Genomic DNA, 21,709 nt, shown 5'->3' on the forward strand with positions numbered 1-21,709 from the left:
CTTGTATATTCTAACATGAACTATCAACATACACATTGCATGAAAGTTAAATAATGTTAAAGAATTCAATAATAAACTAGATATGATTCTATACATGTTAAAAGTACTTAATATTCTGCTAATTTATTAGCAAGCTAAAGAATCTGCCATTTTTTACATTCTCTGATTTCTTTCTGGATGAATTTTTAGATTACAGAATCAGAGAACCCAATACTTAATTTTAGTCCCCCAGATAAAGGTCTTCCTCTAAACCAACAAAATAATTACATTTGAGTTTCTAAAGAAGTTTGTCTAAGTAAAATTTACTTGGTTAAAAGAGAACTATGTGACAAAAGACTTTCCTTTTTTGCCTTAGTTATCAGAAAGTTTTAAATTTATTTCAGGGTCCAACTAGGATTAGCTTGACTCAGGACCTCATAGTAACTACTCCTTTAACACTCCCTTGGCAGTCTCATCATATTTTATCTTGCTTCATGTTATAATCGAATGGTACATACTTCACAGACTTCAAGTCCTTATAGAACAATTCAGTAAATAAATGCTAAAGGAATCCTTCGGTCAGGATAATTTGTTGAGCATAATAACATAACACAGAAATGTATTCACCAGAGTTTTACATTATGGAATGATTTTCATAAAAACTACATAAAAAAATTAAGAGCAACCAGTCATACTGGGTGGTCATTTCTATTATCAGAAATCACATCTATAGCTTCTGCATTTTTACTTTAAATTAAATACTATCATACTACTTTTTCAATAGAAAACTATCAACTAATCAAATTGTCTTGCAAGGCAGAACTGAATACTTCGCACTCCTGTGCTATCTCTGTTAACACACTAAAATCACAAGAAGACTGGCCCAGTCATAAAAGGCTATGGTAATGTGAACTTGGAAATAACACAATTGATGTTTGTTCTCACACTGGGTAGATTGAAGTCCTTGGTTTCTTGGAGGTAAGATGTGAAGGAGAAGGTGTGACTAGAAATGCCCTTGGCATCCTTCCTACCAAGACTCTGTGGGGTTTATCTCCTAACCAGGAGGTTCCAGGAAGAGTGCAGAACCCTGAACTTGTCCCACATCAGGGACAAGGACAGAATTTGGAACAACCTACCCAATCACAATTAACAACACACGGCTGCACATTTAATAGCCTATAATCACAAAATTCTATGTTTTATAAGAATGAAAATTTTGGACTTCACTTAATTATGGCAGAATTTTCTCTACTTTCTTAAAATTGATTAAGAAAAGTCACCTTGTTTGTTTGTTTACTAGTCTCCAATATTCACATTTAATTTAGCTAATTAATTGTCTCAACTATTAATTGTCAATGGTAGGGCTATTAAGTTTAAGGTTATGGTAGGGCTATTAAGTTTCATCAAGAATAGGACACATTTTGAAGTTTTCCATACCTTACCTGGGGCAAATCTGTTAGGATTCCCAGGAACTAGGAGAGTACTAAAGCCTAGGTTCATATTCAGAAAGTTAGAAGTCAATTTGTGAGAGTACTAAAGCCAAGGTTACTTACATTATGATGATGCCATTGTCAATGGAAAATGAGTCAGAAGGTAGTCCAGCAATATTCCAAGCTCGAATTGTCACAGCTTCTCCCAGGGTACCCATAAGAGAATACTCATCTGAGCAGGGAATACTTTTTAGTTTGCACAACTCTGTCCACTCCTTGGTTTGGTTCTTTAAAGCATTTGCAGAAAGATATAGAGAGGATGTTACAATCATAATATTTTGTAAACTCCTCAATTATACTTTGAACTTTGAGAAAACCCACCATTATCAAAACTTCTGTAGCAGATTTTTGTTCAAATAACATTCTAATTAAGAGGGTCAGTTATGCATTTAAATAAAAATGAAATATATTCAATGTTCGGATAAAACCTAGATTGATTATATAATGAAGTCAGAATTTTGTATCTGGAAAAAATAATTACCTATTGTTGTCCTAAAACTTCATTTTTTACAGAGTGGTTGGAAACCACATTTTCCCTTAGATTACAGATATTTAGTAAAACTTAACATTTAAAGTAAATCCATTTTGAATAAGTAGAGGAAACAGAAAACATTTCTAGTTTTCATATGCCCTTGAGAGGGTCCATGGTAGGGCTAGTAAGTTTCATCAAGAATAAGACACATTTTGGAATTTTCCATACTCTAGCTGGGGCAAGTCTATTAGGATTCACAGGAATCAGGAGAGTACTAAAGCCAAGGTTCGTACTCAGAAGTTAGAAGTCAATGTTCAAGTTCAAGTTACAGATCAAAACCTTCAAAAACAGTGAAAGACTTGAGTAGAGGGAAATGAGCTAGAACAAAAGGAAGGCATCAACAAATCACATGGGAAGATGAATATGCACGGTCATGGTACCAGCCTTTGGTTTGATGAGGCCACTGTGTGTGCGCAGGTGGCACTGGCTCAGAGCATATGGTGGGCACTACCATCTCCCCTTGGGTCTTGCTGAGTAGGCTGAACCAACATTCTGATTTGCACATGAAAGGCAATGACAGTCTGAGAGAGTTGATGAGTTTCACGACTTGGGATAGGCCAGTTAATATTATGTAGAATGCTCCTTATATGGGTCTGTATGGAGTTCCCTCGTGATTCACCTTGTCATGCACCTTGCCAGGAATATCACAGAAATGTTGCTGTTCTCATTTCATCCCATCAATGGTACATGATTTTAAATTGTTCATTTACTGACAACATTACTTTTTATTACTTGATTAAAGTGTTGACTTCCAGGCTTCTATTTCAAATTATATAATATGTGTGATATTACAGGTTCTTTGGATGGTAGAATACAACACAAAGACACTCAGATGAAAGAAGTCTTTGTTATTTATGGCTCTCAACTGTAAGAAGGCTGTCACACAGTGCCACAAAATGTGTCACACCAGAGACAGAGTAACAAAGCTGGAGCTACAAAAGGCAGCTTGAGTTTGGTAAGCAGGATGGGATTTGCAAGGTTTCAAGTATTTCAGAGGATTGGGTATTTTGAATAATTCTGAGGGCATAAGGAAAGGAACTGCTTCTGGGTATCCAGGATCTTGGAGCCTCTGCAGGGAGCCTAAAATAACCCAGGAGTGTTAGAGCTTGAAAAGAAAAATCGCTGGGGTGAGGGCTTCTCTCATTTGTGAGAAAACTGCTCAAAAATGAGAATCCAGAGCTTTTATCCATGATTCAAAATAGTGAAGACAGCACTTGTGAATGATGTCACAGCTTTTCTACTGCTAAGTTGTTCTTTCCCCTCTCGTTGCAACTAACATTGAAGCCTTTGTTCAGATACTTTGTGACTAGGAAAATGTCCTGGCTTTTGCCAAGCACTCATTTTTTTTTCATTTATTAATTTATGTCAGCATAGATTCATCTTTTTAAATTTTATTCAATGGGTTATGTTACTATTGTTATCTATTGTGATGCTGCAATTATCTAAACTTTGACAGTAGAAGTACTCTAAGCTAAATTCTATATCCTTTTTCTCTGGGCACTTCCTTACTCCTGTTCCCAAAAGATATTTCAGGCTTATCTTACATTTTGGGTGTGGGGGGGTGCTAGGGATTGAACTCAGGGGCACTTGACTACTGAGCCACATCCCCAGCCCTGTTTTGTATTTTAGTCAGAGACTGGGTCTCACTGAGTTGCTTAGTGCCTTGCTGTTGCTGAGGCTGGCTTTGAACTTGCGATTCTCCTGCCTCAGCCTCCTGAGCCACTGGGATTACAGGCATGAGCCACTGCACCCAGCTGATCTTCCTTTTTTAAGGTCAGTTGATTAGCAGCCTTAATTCCACCTGCAAAATCCCTGAATCATATAACACATTCACATGTATAAACACATATAAATGTAGTCATACTTGGAGATAAAGATCCTGGGGGCAAAAATCCTACCTATCATAGGTACTTAATAAATATCATCTGGCTGTTTTGTTTTATGTGGTTGTTGTACCCAGAACAGGTGGAGTGACTATGTGAGTTGGAAGAGTAGTTGGCATTTCCTATGTGGATTTTGTCTCCCAGTACACAGTTCCTATTGGCATGGTTTCTTCTGTATGAATCTGCAAGTTTGTTCAAAGTTAGCTTGATGATGGAGTAGGCATGACAGTCGATGAAATGGGGGAAAAGAGAAAATGGAAGCAATATTTCCTTTGGAATGCTCTGTTTAGAGTTCACAGGTATAGTATGTTGCCACAGATGAACTCTTGGGTAGCAATTTCAAGTGGCCCAATTATATGTCCATAGGGTATGTAGCACCAGAGAGTTAAATGAAAGAAACACGGAGGACTCTGAATAAGCATCTTAAAATATAAGCCAAGACCCTGGTTACTAACCTAGTGGTAAGACATATGATACAAGTAGAAAAGTAACCATGAGTGCCATCTTGGTGACAATATCACCCCTAAAACAGTTTTTATTCTGATTATTGGCAGGGGAGCTGTTGCTTACACATGTGTGAATTAAGTCTAATCCAGGGTTTGTATATTCCTATCAGAAGTGTAAGATATTAAGGGGATAGGCATAGTCAATGGAGTTGAAGAACTAAGGGCCTCGTTAACCAATTAGACTTTCTATATTTATGAAGAGCAGTGTAAATTCTAGGAAGGGGTTGACGAATAATTGACAACTACTTAGATTCTGGCTTTAAGGGAAGATCCAGCTTTTTTCCCACAAGTAGAATCTGAGATGAGGACTGATGCGAGGCACTTTATTGAAGAGCGGATGCCAGAGAAAGGAGTAGAAACCAATCAAGGATGAAGGATCAGCCTCATTTCTGCAGGAGGTGATTTTGGTTTGATCCCACAAGGAACCATGGCGGTATAAATTATTCCTTGGAGTTGTCCCAACCACAAAACCGAGAAACAGATTCTCATACTCCTGCCTCTGCCTGAGCCGGAAGTAGGGGTCTAAGAACCCAAGGGAAGACTGACTTCCCCTGCTCCCACCCCAGAAAAAAAAAGTCATGGTTACCAGCCATTGGACGTGAAAGCACGTAGAGGCCAGGTGAGGACCTTGGCATTGCACTGACTTTGCTACTACAACTCTTACTTAAGCTTAAAGTTGAATGAGAGACCTCTGATGGAGTGCAGATGGCCAACTGTCTTGACTTGAGGGACTGATATGTGGGTGTAGGTCACAGAATAGGACTCTTACCACTGGATGATGTTTGCTTCCTTTCTAGAGATTGTCATGAACAGGAAAAGAATTTATTGGGAAAGGGTCAATTTTATCAATTTGTTGCTTCTTCCTCATTCCTTCTTCCCAGGCTACATGATTTTGTGCTTTGTCATTCTCCATATCTTACAGAACCAATCCTTCATACCCTCTGAACATAGCCTTTCCAGACTTCTTTGTCTTAGTCCCTGAGTAAATTCACACTTGGTCACACTTGCCTGTTCAAATTCCTAATCTGCTTCAGCTGATGTGAGGCACTTTATTGAGCAGCCAGACTCAAAGGAGGAATCAAGTTGGGCTCCCTTTCACTTTTCTAACTTGAATTCTCCTGGGAAAAAGTTCTTTGTTCCTGTGGCACCCTTTTCCTGCTAGGTACAGCCTCAGTCATGTGGCGGGTGCTTGCCAGGACTGTACAGCTGTCTTTGCTCAGATCTCTCAGCTCCTGCAGCTCAGCATGGCTACCTCAAAATGGCTCCCACCAGGTGGGAAAAATGGGTGCTTTTCATACACCAGTGCAGAGTGCAGCCTCTGAATAAGTCAAGGGCAGGCTAATTTTTTGAATTCAGGATTTTACAAACTACATCTGCCTGTTGTGCTTCTCCGTATTCTCCCTTCCCTCCGTGCTGAATCAGCACCAAAACCATTGCTGCTGTTGCTACTGCTGCTGAAGCCAGAGGGCAAAAAATAGTCAATATAGATAATAAATAAGTGGGTCCCATTAGAAAGATGGGGGCTGGTTGTAAAGGGAAAAAAATCAAATGCTGACATCTCCAAAGTCCTTTATACCTCCTACTCCAACCTGTTGCTAAGGTAACCTTCCCCAGGGATTGTTTCTTCCTGCAGGGAGTTGTAGGAGTTGTAAATTAATGCCTCCTGGAAGCAGTATGAAGACACCTTGGAAAACTGGGAATGGAACCACCATTTGACCCAGCTATTCCTCTCCCTGGTCTGTACACAAAGGACTTAAAAATAGCAAACTACAAGGACACAGCCACATCAATATTTACAGCAGCACAATTCACAATAGCTCAACTGTGGAACCAACGTAGATGTCCTTCAGTAGATGAATGGATAAAGAAAATGTGGTGTGTATACACAATGGAATATTACTCAGCAATAAAAGAGAATAAAATCATGGCATTTGAAGGTAAATGGATGGAGTTGGAAAACACATGCTAAGTGAAGTTAGTCAATCCCCAAAAAACAAATGCCAGATGTTTTCTCTTTTTTTTTTTTATTTTCTCTTATATGAGGAGGCTGATTCATAGTAGGGTTGGGAGGGGGAGCATGAGAGGATTAGATGAATTCTAAATAGGGCAAAAGGGGAGGGAGGGAAAGGGAGGGTACATGGGGGTAAAAAAAGATGGTGGAATAAGATGGATACCATTACCCTAAGTACATTTATGAAGACACAAATGGTGTGAATATACTTTATATACAACCAGAGACATGAAAAACTGTGCTTTATATGTATAATATGAATTATAATGCATTCTACTGTCATATATAAAATTTAAAAAAATAAAAAAGAAATAATGCCTCATGGGCTGATCCTTCCTGCCTGGATCACTGCACCCTTTGGTCCTTCCCCTGCCAGTTTGCATTTTACCTTTTGGCCCATCCTTGTGGGCAGGATGGAGAGAGTTAAAGGGAGGAAAGGGCAGGAAAGCAAAGAAAATCTAAAATGTATAAAAGGGGCAGGACACTCCCACTTCTTTGGGTACTGACTCTAGGTCCTTTCCTTCCTCTGGAGAGAAGTCCATTTCTATCCTTTAAATAAAACTTGTTTTCTATGCCCGCCTTGGAGTTTCTCAGGTGGTCAATATCACATCTGGGGAAATGGGACTTGTCCTTACTGGTAAAACTGTATAGCAGCAGCAATTAGCTTGGCTACAATGTAGTCCCTTCTGTGTTTAATGGACCCAAATTTCTGAGTCTCTAAGACATTCTGACTGTCAAACATTGGGTTTTAGAGAAATCCTTCTTTCACCCACCTTGCCAAGAAGCAGTATCCCTGCTACCTGGTCATAGAGGGACAAGGAAGGCAGCCTCCTCCAGCCCATCACCTTGAATCTCTAATTAATAGAGTTTCAGGAAGGCTCATCTTTTCCTCCCCCAAAACTTCAGACTTTGATATGATTTTGAAATGACTTATTGTGACTCATGGAGAGTAGTGATTAAGCACATGAAAATACACTCTTTTATTCAGCTTTTTCACTGCTGTGACCAAAACAGCTGACAAGGACAATTTTAGGAGGAAAAGTTTATGTTTGGGCTAACAAGTTTCAGAGGTCTCAGTCCATAGATGGCTGACTCCATTCCTCAGGTCCCTAGCTGAAAGAGAACATCATAGTGGAAGAGTGTGGTAGAGGAAAGCAGATCAGGACATGGCACCACAGAAGCAGAGAGAGACTAAGCTCAACTCACAAAATATATACACCAAAGGCACATTCGCAATGACCCACCTCCTCTAGCCACACCTTATTTGCCTTCAATTAACTATTAGTGAATCCCTATTAGAGGATTAACACACCGGTTAGGTTGAAGTTCTCATAACCCAAGCATTTCACCTCTAAAGCTTTTTTTATTATCTCTCATGTCAGCTTTTGGGAGACATCTCACATCTAAACCATAACACACACACACACACACACACACACACACACACACACACAAACACACACCCCTGATTCCTTTATACTTGTTTAGAAACTAAAATTTTGTACAAGAGTCTATCATTTCACCTTATATTTAGTTAAGGTTTAGATATGAGGTGTCCACCCAAAGCTCACGTGTGAACTGCAAGAATTTTCAGAGTTGAAATAATCAATGAGATCTTCAACTTCATCAGTTAATTAATCCATTGATACATATTAAGTGGGTGTTAACTGCAGGCAGGTAGAGAGTAGCTGAAGGATGTAGGTCACTGGGTGTGTGTGTATTTTGGGGATTTATATTTTGTCCCTGAGGAGTGGGGACCTCACCCTCTCTCCCCGTCCCCCCTCTCTCTCTCTGCTTTCTGGATGCCATATCCTGGGCTGCTTTCTTTCTTCATGCCCTTTCACCATAATATTCTGCTTCAGAGGTATGGAGTTGGTGGACCATGTGCTACACCATGAGCCATCTGAAAACCATGAGCCAAAATAAACTTCCTCCTTTAAAATTGTTTTTTGTCAGGTTTTACAGTCACAGCAATGTAATAACTGACTAAAACACATTTCTCAGTACATTTTTTTGTTCTTAAAAAATAGTATTTAGAAGAGTATTTCATATAACATCTTTTGGCTACCAACCTAATTTATAGGATAACTAAAACACACAATTAGAAATCATTTGAAAATATTTTGTGGCTCCTTGTACTTATACCCCAATCCCCTAAAAAATATCACAAAAAAAATAATCTCCCTGAGGTTAATGTTGACTATGATGAGAAGAGGTCAAGAAGAGATCCAAAACATTCCTTACCTGTCTGTAGTTAGATGTAAAGGCCCCCAGGTAAGCAACAACTCCTGAGGAAACGAGGATATCACCTGTCAGGTTGATGTACGACTGACCCAGCTCCAGAGCTGTATGGCTCCATCTAGTTTTCTCACCTCCAAGGCCTCCAATCAACTGTTCAGCTCTTTCTAGTTTTTTGCTGCATAAGTCAACCTCAAAAATAAAAGTAAGTTTTTATTAACATCCATAAGTAGAATAAGTTTAAAATTTGGCCACATTTTACCATTAGAGATTTTTTTTTTAAAGAATTTCAAACTTTCACCTAGAAATTTGTAAAAAAAAAAATCAAAAAAGATAATATGTGATCATTTCACTATTATAAAGTCCATCATATTTTAGAATTTTTTAAAAATAAATTAATACAATTTATGAAATTCATAATGGATATCTAGCATATAATGCAAATTATAACCAAGGAAATGACTTATAAGACACTGAAAGTTAGTTAACTAATAAAGAACATTTTGCAAATATACATTTTTTCCCTCCATTTAAAAAAATCAGAAAAAACGGGGGTGAGTGAATAGGGGTATAGCCAGTGGTAGAGCACTTGCCTAGCATTTATGTACCTGGGTTGAATTCCCAGCACTGTAAAACAAACAAACAAACAAAAAAATCTGGATGCATTGTATTTCAAATATTCTATAAACATTTTTCCTCACTTAACTTCTGGTTGGTTTGATAATGATTTTAAAAGTTAAATGTTTAAAAACTAACAATTTATGCTCATGTACAAAGCACAATCTTCAAGTTATATGGTGCTAACCAATATAATTAAACTTACATTAGGACATTAATTAATAGTTAACAGCCTCCTTTGTGCATAAGACTATCAACCAAATTTGATTATATGTAATTACGGAATGTAATTTGAAGAACAAAGACAGGAGAGAGGGTACCTATGAAGGTGGCAAATGAGGAAAGGTTATTTCAAATCACACAGTAGCAATATTCCAGCAAAATACCTGAATTTTTTTTAATTTAATTTTGAGTGGGATAGTATCATTATTCTTGGATGAAGACAAATTAAGTAAAGTTTATCTTGAGATTCAAACTGAAATAATTTACATGAAAGAGGAATTCAAAATCAATAAAAGCAGAGACACTTGGATTATTTTAAAATAAGAATTTATCTTTTACTTTTCCTAATACTACTGTTTATGTTAAGTAAATGTTTTCAAATTAAAAGATACAAAATACCAAATATCAACTCATCCAAAGATAGGTTTGAAAAAAGCAAAAGGTATATAATAGGTAATATTTCTGATACTTCCAAATTTAAATTTTTTCTATTTGATTTTTTCCTCTTTAAGTATCTTTTGCCTTCCTCATTCATTCTTCTTTCAAAACAATACCAATAATAAACTGAATCAGACTTGGACTATAATAAAGTTGTCATTAGAAACCAAATAAAGTCAGCTAAAACTTTTCTTCCAAAAGTAGATATTTACTATAAATATATATGTACATTCATTTTACATTACCATAATTTTCTAACATTTTAGTATAAAAAAATTTCAGATATATAGCAGAGTTGAAAATGTTTACAGGGGGCAAGTACACCTATTTCTAATATCATTTAAACTACAACTGATTATCCAACAATTATGCCCAATAGTACATCATATCTTACAGATTAGCATAATGTCCTATATTTGTGCAAATATACTTTGGAAGTACAGCAGATCGATTTCACAGAAAGAAGGAATCTGGCACTCCAGAAAGAGTGGAACCATTACAATCAGATTTCCTGGGTTTAGGTCGTAGACTTAATGCTTATAATTTGCTGGGCTGAACATGAGCAAATTATTTAACCTTTCTGTACTTTAGCTGGTTTAAATAATGGCTTTTAAAAAAGGTTATCTCCTCAGAAAGTATTGTGAGAATAAATGAAAAAATACATAATGCTCTTAGAACAATAGGGCCTTGCAAGACACCAGGTGTAATATTTGCACCAGGAAAGAAGCACTGGGAATTAGTAGCAGGAGGTAGGACTTTCACACTTACACTCTTTGAAGGGTTTAAAATTTTATTGTTATTGTAATTTTTGAAATAAACTAATGTAATGATTAAAAAAGAACCAGCATGCCTGGTGCATAATAAACACTTGATAAATGCTGTTACAAAATATTTTTAACATCTATTGTGTTAGTCACTTTCTGTCACTGTAATTAAAATACCTAATAAGAACAAAGTACAGGAGGAATAAAATAAATAAACTTATTTTGGGCTCAGGGTTTCAGAGGTTCAGTCTACAGTCAGTAAACTCTATTGTTCTGGGCCCAAGGTGAGGCAGAGGAAAGCTACTCAGCTCATGGCATCTGGGAAGCAAAGAAAGAGGGGGGAGGAGCCACAGGGAAGATAAACACTTCCAAGGCATGCCCCCAGTGACTTACCTCCCCCAGCCAACACTCCATCTGTCTGCAGTTAGATCTTCAAATTACTAATTCATCACATGGATTAATCTACTGATTAGGTTACAGATCTCATAATCTAATTGATTCACCTCTCAAAATTCCTATATGAACACTGGAGCGTTGGGGGAGACACCTCTTATACAAACCACTTTTTTTTTTCTGGAATATGATCAGACTTCAGCAATCAATTTGTGAAAATCATGTCACTATATAAATCATAGCTCTGGTTTTAGTCTTAAAAATTTTTCAGTAGACATCATGTGGATTTAGGAATTGAGTTCTAATTTCAGTTCTGCCATTAACTTTTTATACAATAATATAGGTCAGTTAATACTTTATTTCTTCATTTCCTTATTTATAAGATCAAAAGTGATTTAAATAATCTAGCTCAATATTCTAGTAATCTAAGGCAGAGACTGACATTTTTTGTTTGTTTGTTTGCAAGGGGCCAAAAAGTGAATATTTCAGCCTTTCAGAACTGTTATGGTTTAGGTATGGAATGTCCTCTAAAAAGCTCATGTTTTGAAAGCATGGTCCCCAGTATAGTGAGGTTCAGAGATGGGGCTTTTAGGCAGTGACAAGACATGTTAATCTCATCAATGGATTAATTCATTTGATGGATTAATAATCTGAATGGAATACTGCATGATAACTGTAGGCAGGCGGGGCGTGGTTGAAGGAGGTAAGTCACTGGGGGCTTGCCTTTGGGATTTGTTTGTTTGGGGCTCCTGGCTCTCTCTCTCTCTCTCTCTCTCTCTCTCTCTCTCTCTCTCTCTCTCTCTCCTTTCTAGTTGACATAAACTGAGCAACTCTCCTCTGACAAATCCTTATACCATGATACTCTTGCTTTACCTCAGGCTAGAACAATGGAGTAGACCAACCTGGACTGAGACCTATGAAACCATGAGCCCCAAATAAACTTTTCCTCCTCTAAGTTGTTCTTGGCAAGTATTTATATCACAGTGACAAAAAGCTGACTGCACAAGGGCCAAGAGGCAAAACTGAAGACTAATGTATTATGTAGATACCTATATAACCATTTAATATGTAATCATTTTTAAATGTCAAAACCACCACAAGCTTATGGGCCATACAAAAACAGGTCATGGGCAGACGTGACCTGGGAATCACAGTGTGCCACCTTCTAACCAAGAAGAAAGTAGGATGAGCTCATCACATACTAGCATGAGCACTCTTATTCACAACACTGTATATGCATTGCCCTACATATGTACTTAACATCAGCACACACCTGGTGTTCCAAGTCAGCCTTCTTTTGCTTGTTTAACTCAAGTGTGTCTTGAAGCTTGGCCAGTTTGTCCTGGACTTCCTGAAGTGCTGCCTGCTTCTTTCTAAGACCATCCATGGCAATTTTAAGCTCCCCTTCAGCTGAAGCCAGTTTTATCTTTTTGGGAGCTACTATTTTTGCCACTCTGCAAAAGTAAAATTAGAAAATTAAGTATCCATTTAATATGACAGGGTACTTTCTACTTCTGAATTTACTTTTGTAAGATCCTTACTTTGACTCAAAACACTTCTTTATGCAAAATCTTTATTGATTTCATATTTCATCTAAGAATCAGACTTAATCCCAGATATAAGATATGACTATTAAAATAGTAAATATTATAGTGTCTTTGAATAATTTTTAATTCAAAATAAAACCTTGTTAGGGTGCATTTTGATGTTTTTGCAAGAGAATAGCATATTTATATAGAATACTGCAATATTTAACTAGCCAAATTGTTTAGAGCTTAATTCTGATGAGGAGAATTAATTCATCTTTGTCATTTTCCTTTTTTTAAAATAATCATAGAATATACACTCAACCTAAACAGTTGTATTTTAAATACATGTATAGTAATGAAAGGAAAAAGTTTGGCTCTAAATTCTCTTCTCAGTGTCTTTGAAGCCAATCATGTTATCTTTATAAATAAGTGATAAAAATTAAATCAAAATTTATCATTAATAATATATCATGGTGTGAAACATAGATTTTATATATATTATATATAATATATATATATAACTATATATGAGATTCAAATTGGGTATGAATTTGAAAGGCATCCTATAATAGTTGATTGGAAAAACAATTTTTACTTATTTTGTGCATCATATAAATAGTTCTCATATAATCATCAAAAACCTTCCCCATCTCACAACAATATATGTTATGCCAGTGGGTTTCAAAACATGGTCCATGACCTGTGGGGATCCTAAAGACATGTGTCCCTTCAGAGAATTCATGAGGCTCTTCCTTATCTAACTAAACATCTGTGTGAAGCTGGATTTTCTTTACATATTTCAATCAAAGCAACACATTGCAACATATTGGAAGAAGCAAAAGATTTGGGAGTCCAGCTGTCTTATATTAAACCATCTTTTTCCCCTTTCAGTACTGGATTTTGAACCCAGAGGCTCACACATGCTAAGCAAGTGTTCTACCACTGAACTTCATCACCCCAGCCTTAAACCAAATATGAAAGAAATTTGCAAAAAAATAATAAAATACTACTCTCCTCACAACTGTGTTTTTTCCATTGTTGATAAAAATATGGATTTCTAACAAACAAAATAAGTTATATTACCATATGTTTTATTATTATTTTTAATTGAATAAATAGATAAATTTTGGATTCTCCATTTTAACTTCTAACATGGCAAATAAACATTTGTAAGCTTTCTGTTGTCAAAATGGCCATACATGGGCTGGGGATGTGGCTCAAGCGGTAGCGCGCTCGTCTGGCATGCGTGCGGCCCGGGTTCGATCCTCAGCACCACATACCAACAAAGATGTTGTGTCCGCCGAGAACTAAAAAATAAATATTAAAAATTCTCTCTCTCTCTTTAAAAAAAAATGGCCATACATGAAAATGAAACAGGTTTCTTTTTATCAGTACTCACTTATCATATGAATCCATTGCTATGACCCATTTGCAGAGACCTTCTGCAGCTGTGGAAGCATTTCTAATTTTCTCTGGAACAAAGTCTGGATTTGGAATATAACTTTTTCTTATGATATTCATATAAGCTGGAGGAATATTGTCCTTGTCATATTCATGAAGTGACTGTAGAAACCTAATGTCTCCAAGAAGTCTCTTAGCTGGTCCCCAGAAATCCTCAATTTTTTTTCCTGATCCTGTTGGGTCAGGAATTTTGTCAGCTTTGATGCCTTTCAGGATGCAGATAGCTTCCATAACAAGCTTGACACCAGCAGGAGGACTCTTCATGGATTTTACCACTGTAATATCCTTGAAGTAACAACATTGCAATTATTAAAAAATAATGTTCCCTTGCACATTAATTGTAATTAATTCATGTCTTCAAACTAAGCCTTAAAATACAGAAACTCATTAGTTAGATTGAAGCTGTTTTAGTCAGCTTTTTCACTGCTATGAAGAAAAGACCTGATCAGAACAATTTCAGCAAAGAAAAGTTTATTTGAGGGCTCACAGTTTCAGAGGTCTCCATCCATAGAAGGCAAGCTCCATTCCTCAAGGCTCAAAGTGAGACAGAACATCATGGCAGAAGAGTGTGGCAGAGGGAAGCAGAGAGAGAGAGAGACTCCACTCTTCAGATACAAAATATATACGCCATAGCCATGCCCCCAATTAACCATTTCCTCCAGCCACACTCCACCTGCCTCCAGATATCACTCAGCTAATCCCATCAGGGATTAATTCACTGATTAGGTTAAAGCTATAACCCAGTCATTTCTCCTCTGAACCTTCATGCATTGTCTCACGTGCGAACTTTTGGGGGACATCACAACTAAACTATAACAAAAGCAGCAGCAATTGGGCTGGGGATGTGGCTCAAGAGGTAGCATGCTCCCCTGGCAAGCGTGCAGCCCGGGTTCTATCCTCAGCACCACATACAAACAAAGATGTTGAGTCCGCCGAAAACTAAAAATAAATATTAAAAAAATTTTCTCTCTCTCTCTCTCTCTCTCTCTCTCTCTCTGTCTTAAAAAAAAAAAAAAGCAGTAGCAATAATAGAACTATGTCAAAAGGGTTGACAAGTTTGTCCCAGAAGAAAAGGATAGGAGGGTACCCTATCTGGCAGATTTATCAGATGAAATCTACTTCAAATACACTGAGGAGCGTCAGGAGAGATGACCCAAACTTGTAATCCTAGCTACTCAGGAGATTGAGACAGAAGAATGGCAAGTTTAAAGTCAGTCTCAGCAATTTAGTAAGACCCTGACTCATAATAATAATAATAAAAAAAGGCCTGACAATGTAGTTTGATGGTAGAGCACCCAAGAGTTCAATCACCAGAGCCCCAAACAAAACCAGAAACAAATGCAACAAAACAAAAAACACACAAAGAGAGAATTGAATGTCACAGAGTTTTATAGCTTCTTAACAACTATAAAAATAAGATATAGCTATTGTGATTATTAGCAAAACAGAGGAATTACACACATTAAGGTGTCTCATCATACTTCTGAAGGTCTTCTGTAATGCTGCTATAAAAATGAAGAACTATAAACATTTTTGTTCATATTATACACATACACACACACATTTTTTTCCTATGAGTATATGCTACAAACTAGTATGTAATACTACATTTTACTCAATGGAATTAATGCATATATAACATAAATACTGTTTTAAAACTGGCTGTAATGACATTCTTTAATGCTAGCAAACATTTATATCATCATTTTGAATGGCTGCATAGCATTCCAAAGCAAGGGCATGCAACATATTAAGATGCTATTTTTTTCTCTATTTTTATGACTTCAATTGACATGTTAATGATTTTATACCTTTTATGTTTAGAGTTTTTGAAACATAACAGCACAGAGCTCTCCAGAAAGTATATAAGGGTGCCAGTTTTGTTGGACATACCCTTGCCAGTACTAGGCAGGCATTCTGGTAGGCAAAATAAATCTTAATTTAATCTGTGTTTCCTTAAATATAAATGAAATAGGCTATGTTTTCATATGCTAATAGACTATTGTACTTTATTTTTTGTAAATTACTTCGTTATAATATTCATTATTAGAGCTACTTTTTCTTCTTATTGGTTTTTAAGTTTTTTTTTTAAATATAGAAGCATATTAATCCTTTGTTTGCTATGTTTCAAATACTTACCCCAATGTTTCCAAAATTCTGTCTATGGTATATATACCAAACAAAATGTCTTGATTTTTAGGCACTGAAATTTATTACTTTATTATTTATAAAAATATAAAAGGAGCATTCAGAGAATATATATTACAGTCTACTTAGTGGAATTTTTTTCCCTGATTTTTATCATACTAGGGAAATCCCAGGTCCTAGGCAACCCTAGATTATAAACATCTGAACTATGCTTTCTTCTATTCTAGTGTTTATAATAATAAAACTGTTAACGTTTAAATATCTGTATGAAATCTGTTTTGGAGTAAGATGTGAAGAAAGCATAATATACTTTTCTATTCCCAACTTTTAACCAAGATTTCCAAATAAGTCTACCTTTAATTCTCTAAAATGAAATACTTCCTTTTCACCACTTAATTTTAATATAATTAATCAAATCTAAGACATGCTATTAAAAATAAATCATTACTAAAGACATTGTTATTTTATGTGTCACCAAAAAACTGTGGACAAACATTGGTACCATACTTCATCCTGTCTACTATGAAGCATATCCCAGTTACGTTTGTGTCTAAAATGAAAAATGTGTGTATTGGACTTAAAATATATATGTGGATCTTACGGCTGCTGTAGTGCAGAGCTCTTTGTGTTGGTTGGGCACGCCATCTGGCATTCTTTTTCCAAGTGTCATTTCCATGCGTATCTTTTTTTCAGTGAACTAGGGAATACTTTTTCCAAATGAAAAATGTTTTCGATTTCATGGAATTTGAAGACTAATTCGGAGAGACAAGATAGGTTATGGTACATGCTGGGTCCCCTCTTCAGCTGTGTTCATGTGGTTCCTAGAAAGCACAAGGCTAAATACTCACCTGTGCAGTAAGAGTGTCCAAGGCAGACAGTGCCGACTCCAATATTGGCAAGGCCCCTGCTAGATCGGCATCACACTCGTCTTTGATGGCTTTGGCTGCCATGGCTTGCTCATTTGCTACTATTTCATCAGCTTTCACTATTTTTTCAGTTTTGGCAACTTCTACAGACTCTCTTTCAATAATGGCCATCATCTCATCAACTTCTTTGCTAGCAACTTTCAATTGCGGTTGCAACGCCTCCAACTCATATTGCATGGTGGCTACTTGAGCAGCAGCAGAGTCCAGTTTTTCCAAACCCACTTCATACCTCTTCTTCATTTTCATTACTTCACTGAAAACAAATAAATAAAACAAGGTTGCTTGTGAGGATCTGTATCTGACAATGAAGAAAGCTTTTCAGGTTTTTTTTTTTTTTCCATGACAAACTAAAGGAGTAGTCGAAAAGATTTTCATATATATTAAGTTGTTAAAAAAAGTATGAACTGTAGAACACTAAATTGTGCACAATTAAGAGCAGATAGTAAGTCTTAGTCCCTTCTGTGGTTTTAGTACCTACACAGTGTTTAGATGCATAACAAACTGAAAAGAAGAAACACACTGGATACAAGGCAAGGAGTCTCTATGTCAAAACCAATAATATACCTATAAAATTAATCACCTTGGTAAGTTGATAACACTCTTGTTTCTTAAAAAAATCTTTCTATAATCACTTATTTTAAATAGACATCAGTGCTCAAAACATATTTTGAATGTTGCCAGAGGTAAAAATGTTTTTCAAGATATATTACACATCTTGAAATAAGAATGCTTTATTAAGCCAGGAGCAGTGGCTCACACCTGTAATCCCAGCGGCTTGGGAAGCTGAGGCAGGAGGACTGTGAGTTCAAAGCCAGCCTCAGCAAAAGTGAGGCACTAAACAATTTAGTGAGACCCTGTCTTTAAATAAAACACACACACACACACACACACACAAAATAGGGTGAGGATGTGGCTCTGTGGTCAGTTGCCCCTAAATTCAATCCCTGGTACCAAAAAAAAAATGCTTTATTAAGACAAAAGGGACAAATAAAATAATAAAGTTCAACACTTTTGGTACAAAACAATTATAAAGTAACAATAACTAATTAGAAATATTATCTAGTTTTGCTTTAAATTTTAACATTTTAATGTTCTTTGAAATTTTTATATGCATTCATATATGTTCTCTTTAGAAAGAAAACTCTCCTTTGTAATTTGTATCCTTTAAAAATACATGTCATAAGGTTTCAAAGTAGAAAGTGACACATTTGAGAAATCCTTTCCTAAAGTATACTGGGGCAGGAAACCAGCCTGGGCTGGACTGAACAAACCAGACTGAGCAAACTGTCATAGGGAAAAACAAAACACAACAAAAACTAGAAGTGAAGGCATGCCACATTTTTGTCACACATTGATTTCCCCGAGAGAACAAACTATGACATTAACAGGAACTGGGGGGCTAGAGATTAAATACTATATTATTTGTCAGTCGAAGCTCTGTGCAGCAAGCACAGCAAAGTTCTTTTTCCTGCCAACATGAAGCGGCTTCACTATTGTACTTCATCTCATGTGACGCTAACCCACTGATTTCTCAGCAGGTGACCTGATAACTATTGTTTCTAGGTTTTATCTGGCATTTAGAGATCCGGAAAGCTTTTGCTACTAAAGGAAGAGAAATTCCATAGGGCAGAAATTCTAGTTGGGATAAAGGAGAATTTAAATGTTTTTTTTTTTTTTTTTTATTTGTAAGAACACTTGAAAGGGAAAAAACTGAAAGAGGATAATGTGAAAGTCAAATAGGAATATTTGAAAAATGTCTAGGAAACTATGATCCCATCTTCCCATCAGTTTGAATTTATTATTACAACCTTGCTTTCAATTAACATGACCTTAAATATTATGAGTACACAATCAAAGCCTTGACCACATAAATAAATATTGTACTGCTGAGATATAGATTAAGATTCATATACTTAGGTAAAAGTCTCATAAATTTTATAGATAATTCATACATATTGCGAACTTAAGGCTCGCAATATGTATGAATTTAGCTTACTAGGTTTATAAATTATTTAAGTACCTAAAAAAGTTTGATTTGTCAATTAGAACTTAAGAGAAATGAAAATATATCAAAAGTACAAATCTGATATAAAAAATCATTCAAATAAGTTTTTGAATGTCATGGAACATTAATTGGCCTGAAAAGAGACAACTAAGATTTTCTAAACCTCTTTCTTGCTTAATATTTTTAAATTTTATAACATGCTGCACTATGTATTAATTTTTAGAACCAAAGAAATTTTTGAAAAACTTTTCTGAAAACCTACTTTGCTACTTCCCATAGCAAAAGTGTTTTTTTTTTTAATGTTTATGTTGTTGTTTTCAAATGACAGTTTATTAGAAGGAAAGCTGGTCATGTATACTAAGTGGCAGTTTCTAGGGTCTCAGCTGTTCACAACCCAAAGACAGTTTTTGTATTATCTAATTACTGATTAAAGAAAAATCATTCTCTAATGAAGTCTACTCAATATCATTGTCAAAGAATCCTGGAGTCTCACCCTATCCCTGAAGGGTACCTTCATTCTTTCAACAAACATGCTGTTATGTTTTGCAGTGTGTGAGGCAATTCCTCTGACTAAATGAATAAGATCTGCTTCCTACTCTCAAATTGTTTAAGGATTAAATCATTTGAATATTCAACAAAACAGTATACTTCTAAGAAACAGATCTCTATTATGTCATTGCCATGTCATATTTGTACACACAAATTATTTAAACCGCCATAGCTTTCTCAGAAATATGAAATTTCATTTTACCTTCTTTTCTTTTCTAACAGCAGCTTGAAGGTGGAGATTAATTCGAGGTAAGAGGTGGGAGTCACATAATTGTATCTCTGAAGTTCATCATAGAAGGATGTTGATAAGTTTACAGTAGAGGTGTGGAAGCTTTTACACATGTCGATACAGCCATCTCGTATTTCCTCCGACATTTCAATGTCTTCCAAGAACCGTGAGGCAACTGCCTGTAATGCATCTTCAGGCCATGACTAAATTTAAGGTAAATGCTTTAGCACTTTATCAAGGTTACTAACACAAGTCTGTTACTACTATCCTTATAATTTATAGATGTTGGAGATAGAGAGGAATAGCATGAGGCATGGGGTGGGAAAGATACTTGTACAAGGAACTCGCTGCTGAACAGCAGTAGATAGTGCATGGAGCATTAACACTTTACAGTTTGCTCTGGGATTAAAGAAAATGTGCATGAGCACTGTAGTAGCAAGGAAAGGGAGAGTGTCTAAACTTACAGAATGTCTATTTCTGTGCACATTTTACCAGTATCTTATTTTATACTCCCAACAATTCTCTGAGGTAAATGTTATTATCCTTTTCTCAGGAGACAACAGAATCATATGAATAACTACCTCTTCAATTAGTCTTGGATAGCGTGTAGATATTTCAAAGTCAACAATCCAAAAACACGATTCCTTTCTCCCCTATCATAGTTGCGGTCTTCCCCAATTAATCGCCATTTACCAAGTTCCCTGAGCCAAAAATGAGAAGTTGTCTTGGATTTATTTCCTCTTCCTCAAATCAATATCTGCTCCCTATGCAAGTTCTCCAGTTATCAATCTTAAAGTAGCTTCTAAATCCTTTTCCTTCTTCCTGTATCTATCACCACCTTCTCAACTCTCCATCATCACCTGCCTGGAATACTCCAATACTGCTATAGCTGCTTCCATTCCCTTCATAGTGGCCAGAAATATGTATTTGAAATATAAATCAGCTCATACTACACTGCCTTACAACCCTTTGAATTCCACTCAGCATATTTAGGATTAAATCTGTCATTAGATCAATCTCAAAATCGTTATGTACATATATGAATATGGCATAATAAATCTCACTATTGTGTATATCTATAATGTACCACTGAAAGAAAGAAGGAAGGAAAGAAAAACAAAAGCCAAACAAACTTTCAAATCTTTGCCTAATTTGGCCTTTTACACCTTCCTGACCTCAATTATGCCACTTCCCTCTGTTACTCTGCTCCTGTCGTCCTAACTGCCTCTTGCCCTTCTTGTGCCTTTCACCTAGCCCCTGGCCTTTGCTAGCTTACTCTCTCTGCCCAGATCTTCTTGGTATTTTTGTCTTTCAAGTTTCCTCTTAGAGGTCACCTATTCAGAAAACCTTCACTCCCTATATGCTGTCCTGCGTGATGGATTTTTTTCTAATTGATCTATAGCAAATAAACTAAAGGAAAGCAGAGGTGTTAATTATTAGCCTCCTCATCTCTAGCCTTTAGAATAAGACCCACTTCAAAACAAAGGTTTAATAAATATGTTTTGTATGATATACTTTTACCAGGAAATGGAAGTATAGAGACCAGTAAATTTTCCAAGGTAATAAATGCTCATGTATTAAAACCCTTTTATATTCCACAAATTTCCTACTAGACATTCAGGGAATCCATTGTGATGCAATGTTCAAACCAGAAAGAATTAAATTATTTTTCATATTGAACCAGTTAGCCTCCTTTTGCCATTCCCCAGCCCCATTATCTGTTCTCTGCTTCCGTCTGCTCAGCTTTGTGCTTTCTGATACAGACATGTATTACCAAAAGTGTCTCTG

At 36.2% G+C, this 21,709-nt stretch overlaps 1 protein-coding gene across 1 annotated transcript in view; it reads right to left on the reverse strand.

Annotated features, from left to right (window-relative positions):
- Nucleotides 1-21,709, reverse strand: part of Dnah7 (dynein axonemal heavy chain 7) — a 293,210-nt gene that overhangs the window by 98,352 nt on the left and 173,149 nt on the right. The window contains exons 42-47 of the mRNA XM_040294623.2: nt 19,895-20,124; nt 17,061-17,391; nt 14,003-14,349; nt 12,348-12,528; nt 8,646-8,831; nt 1,533-1,696 (exon numbers count right to left, since the gene is read on the reverse strand). Of these exons, the coding sequence (XP_040150557.2) occupies nt 1,533-1,696; nt 8,646-8,831; nt 12,348-12,528; nt 14,003-14,349; nt 17,061-17,391; nt 19,895-20,124 (1,439 nt within the window). The remainder of the gene's footprint in view (nt 1-1,532; nt 1,697-8,645; nt 8,832-12,347; nt 12,529-14,002; nt 14,350-17,060; nt 17,392-19,894; nt 20,125-21,709) is intronic.

This window comes from Ictidomys tridecemlineatus, chromosome 7 (genome assembly GCF_052094955.1).
Source record: "Ictidomys tridecemlineatus isolate mIctTri1 chromosome 7, mIctTri1.hap1, whole genome shotgun sequence".
NCBI classification, from domain to species: Eukaryota; Metazoa; Chordata; class Mammalia; order Rodentia; family Sciuridae; genus Ictidomys; species Ictidomys tridecemlineatus.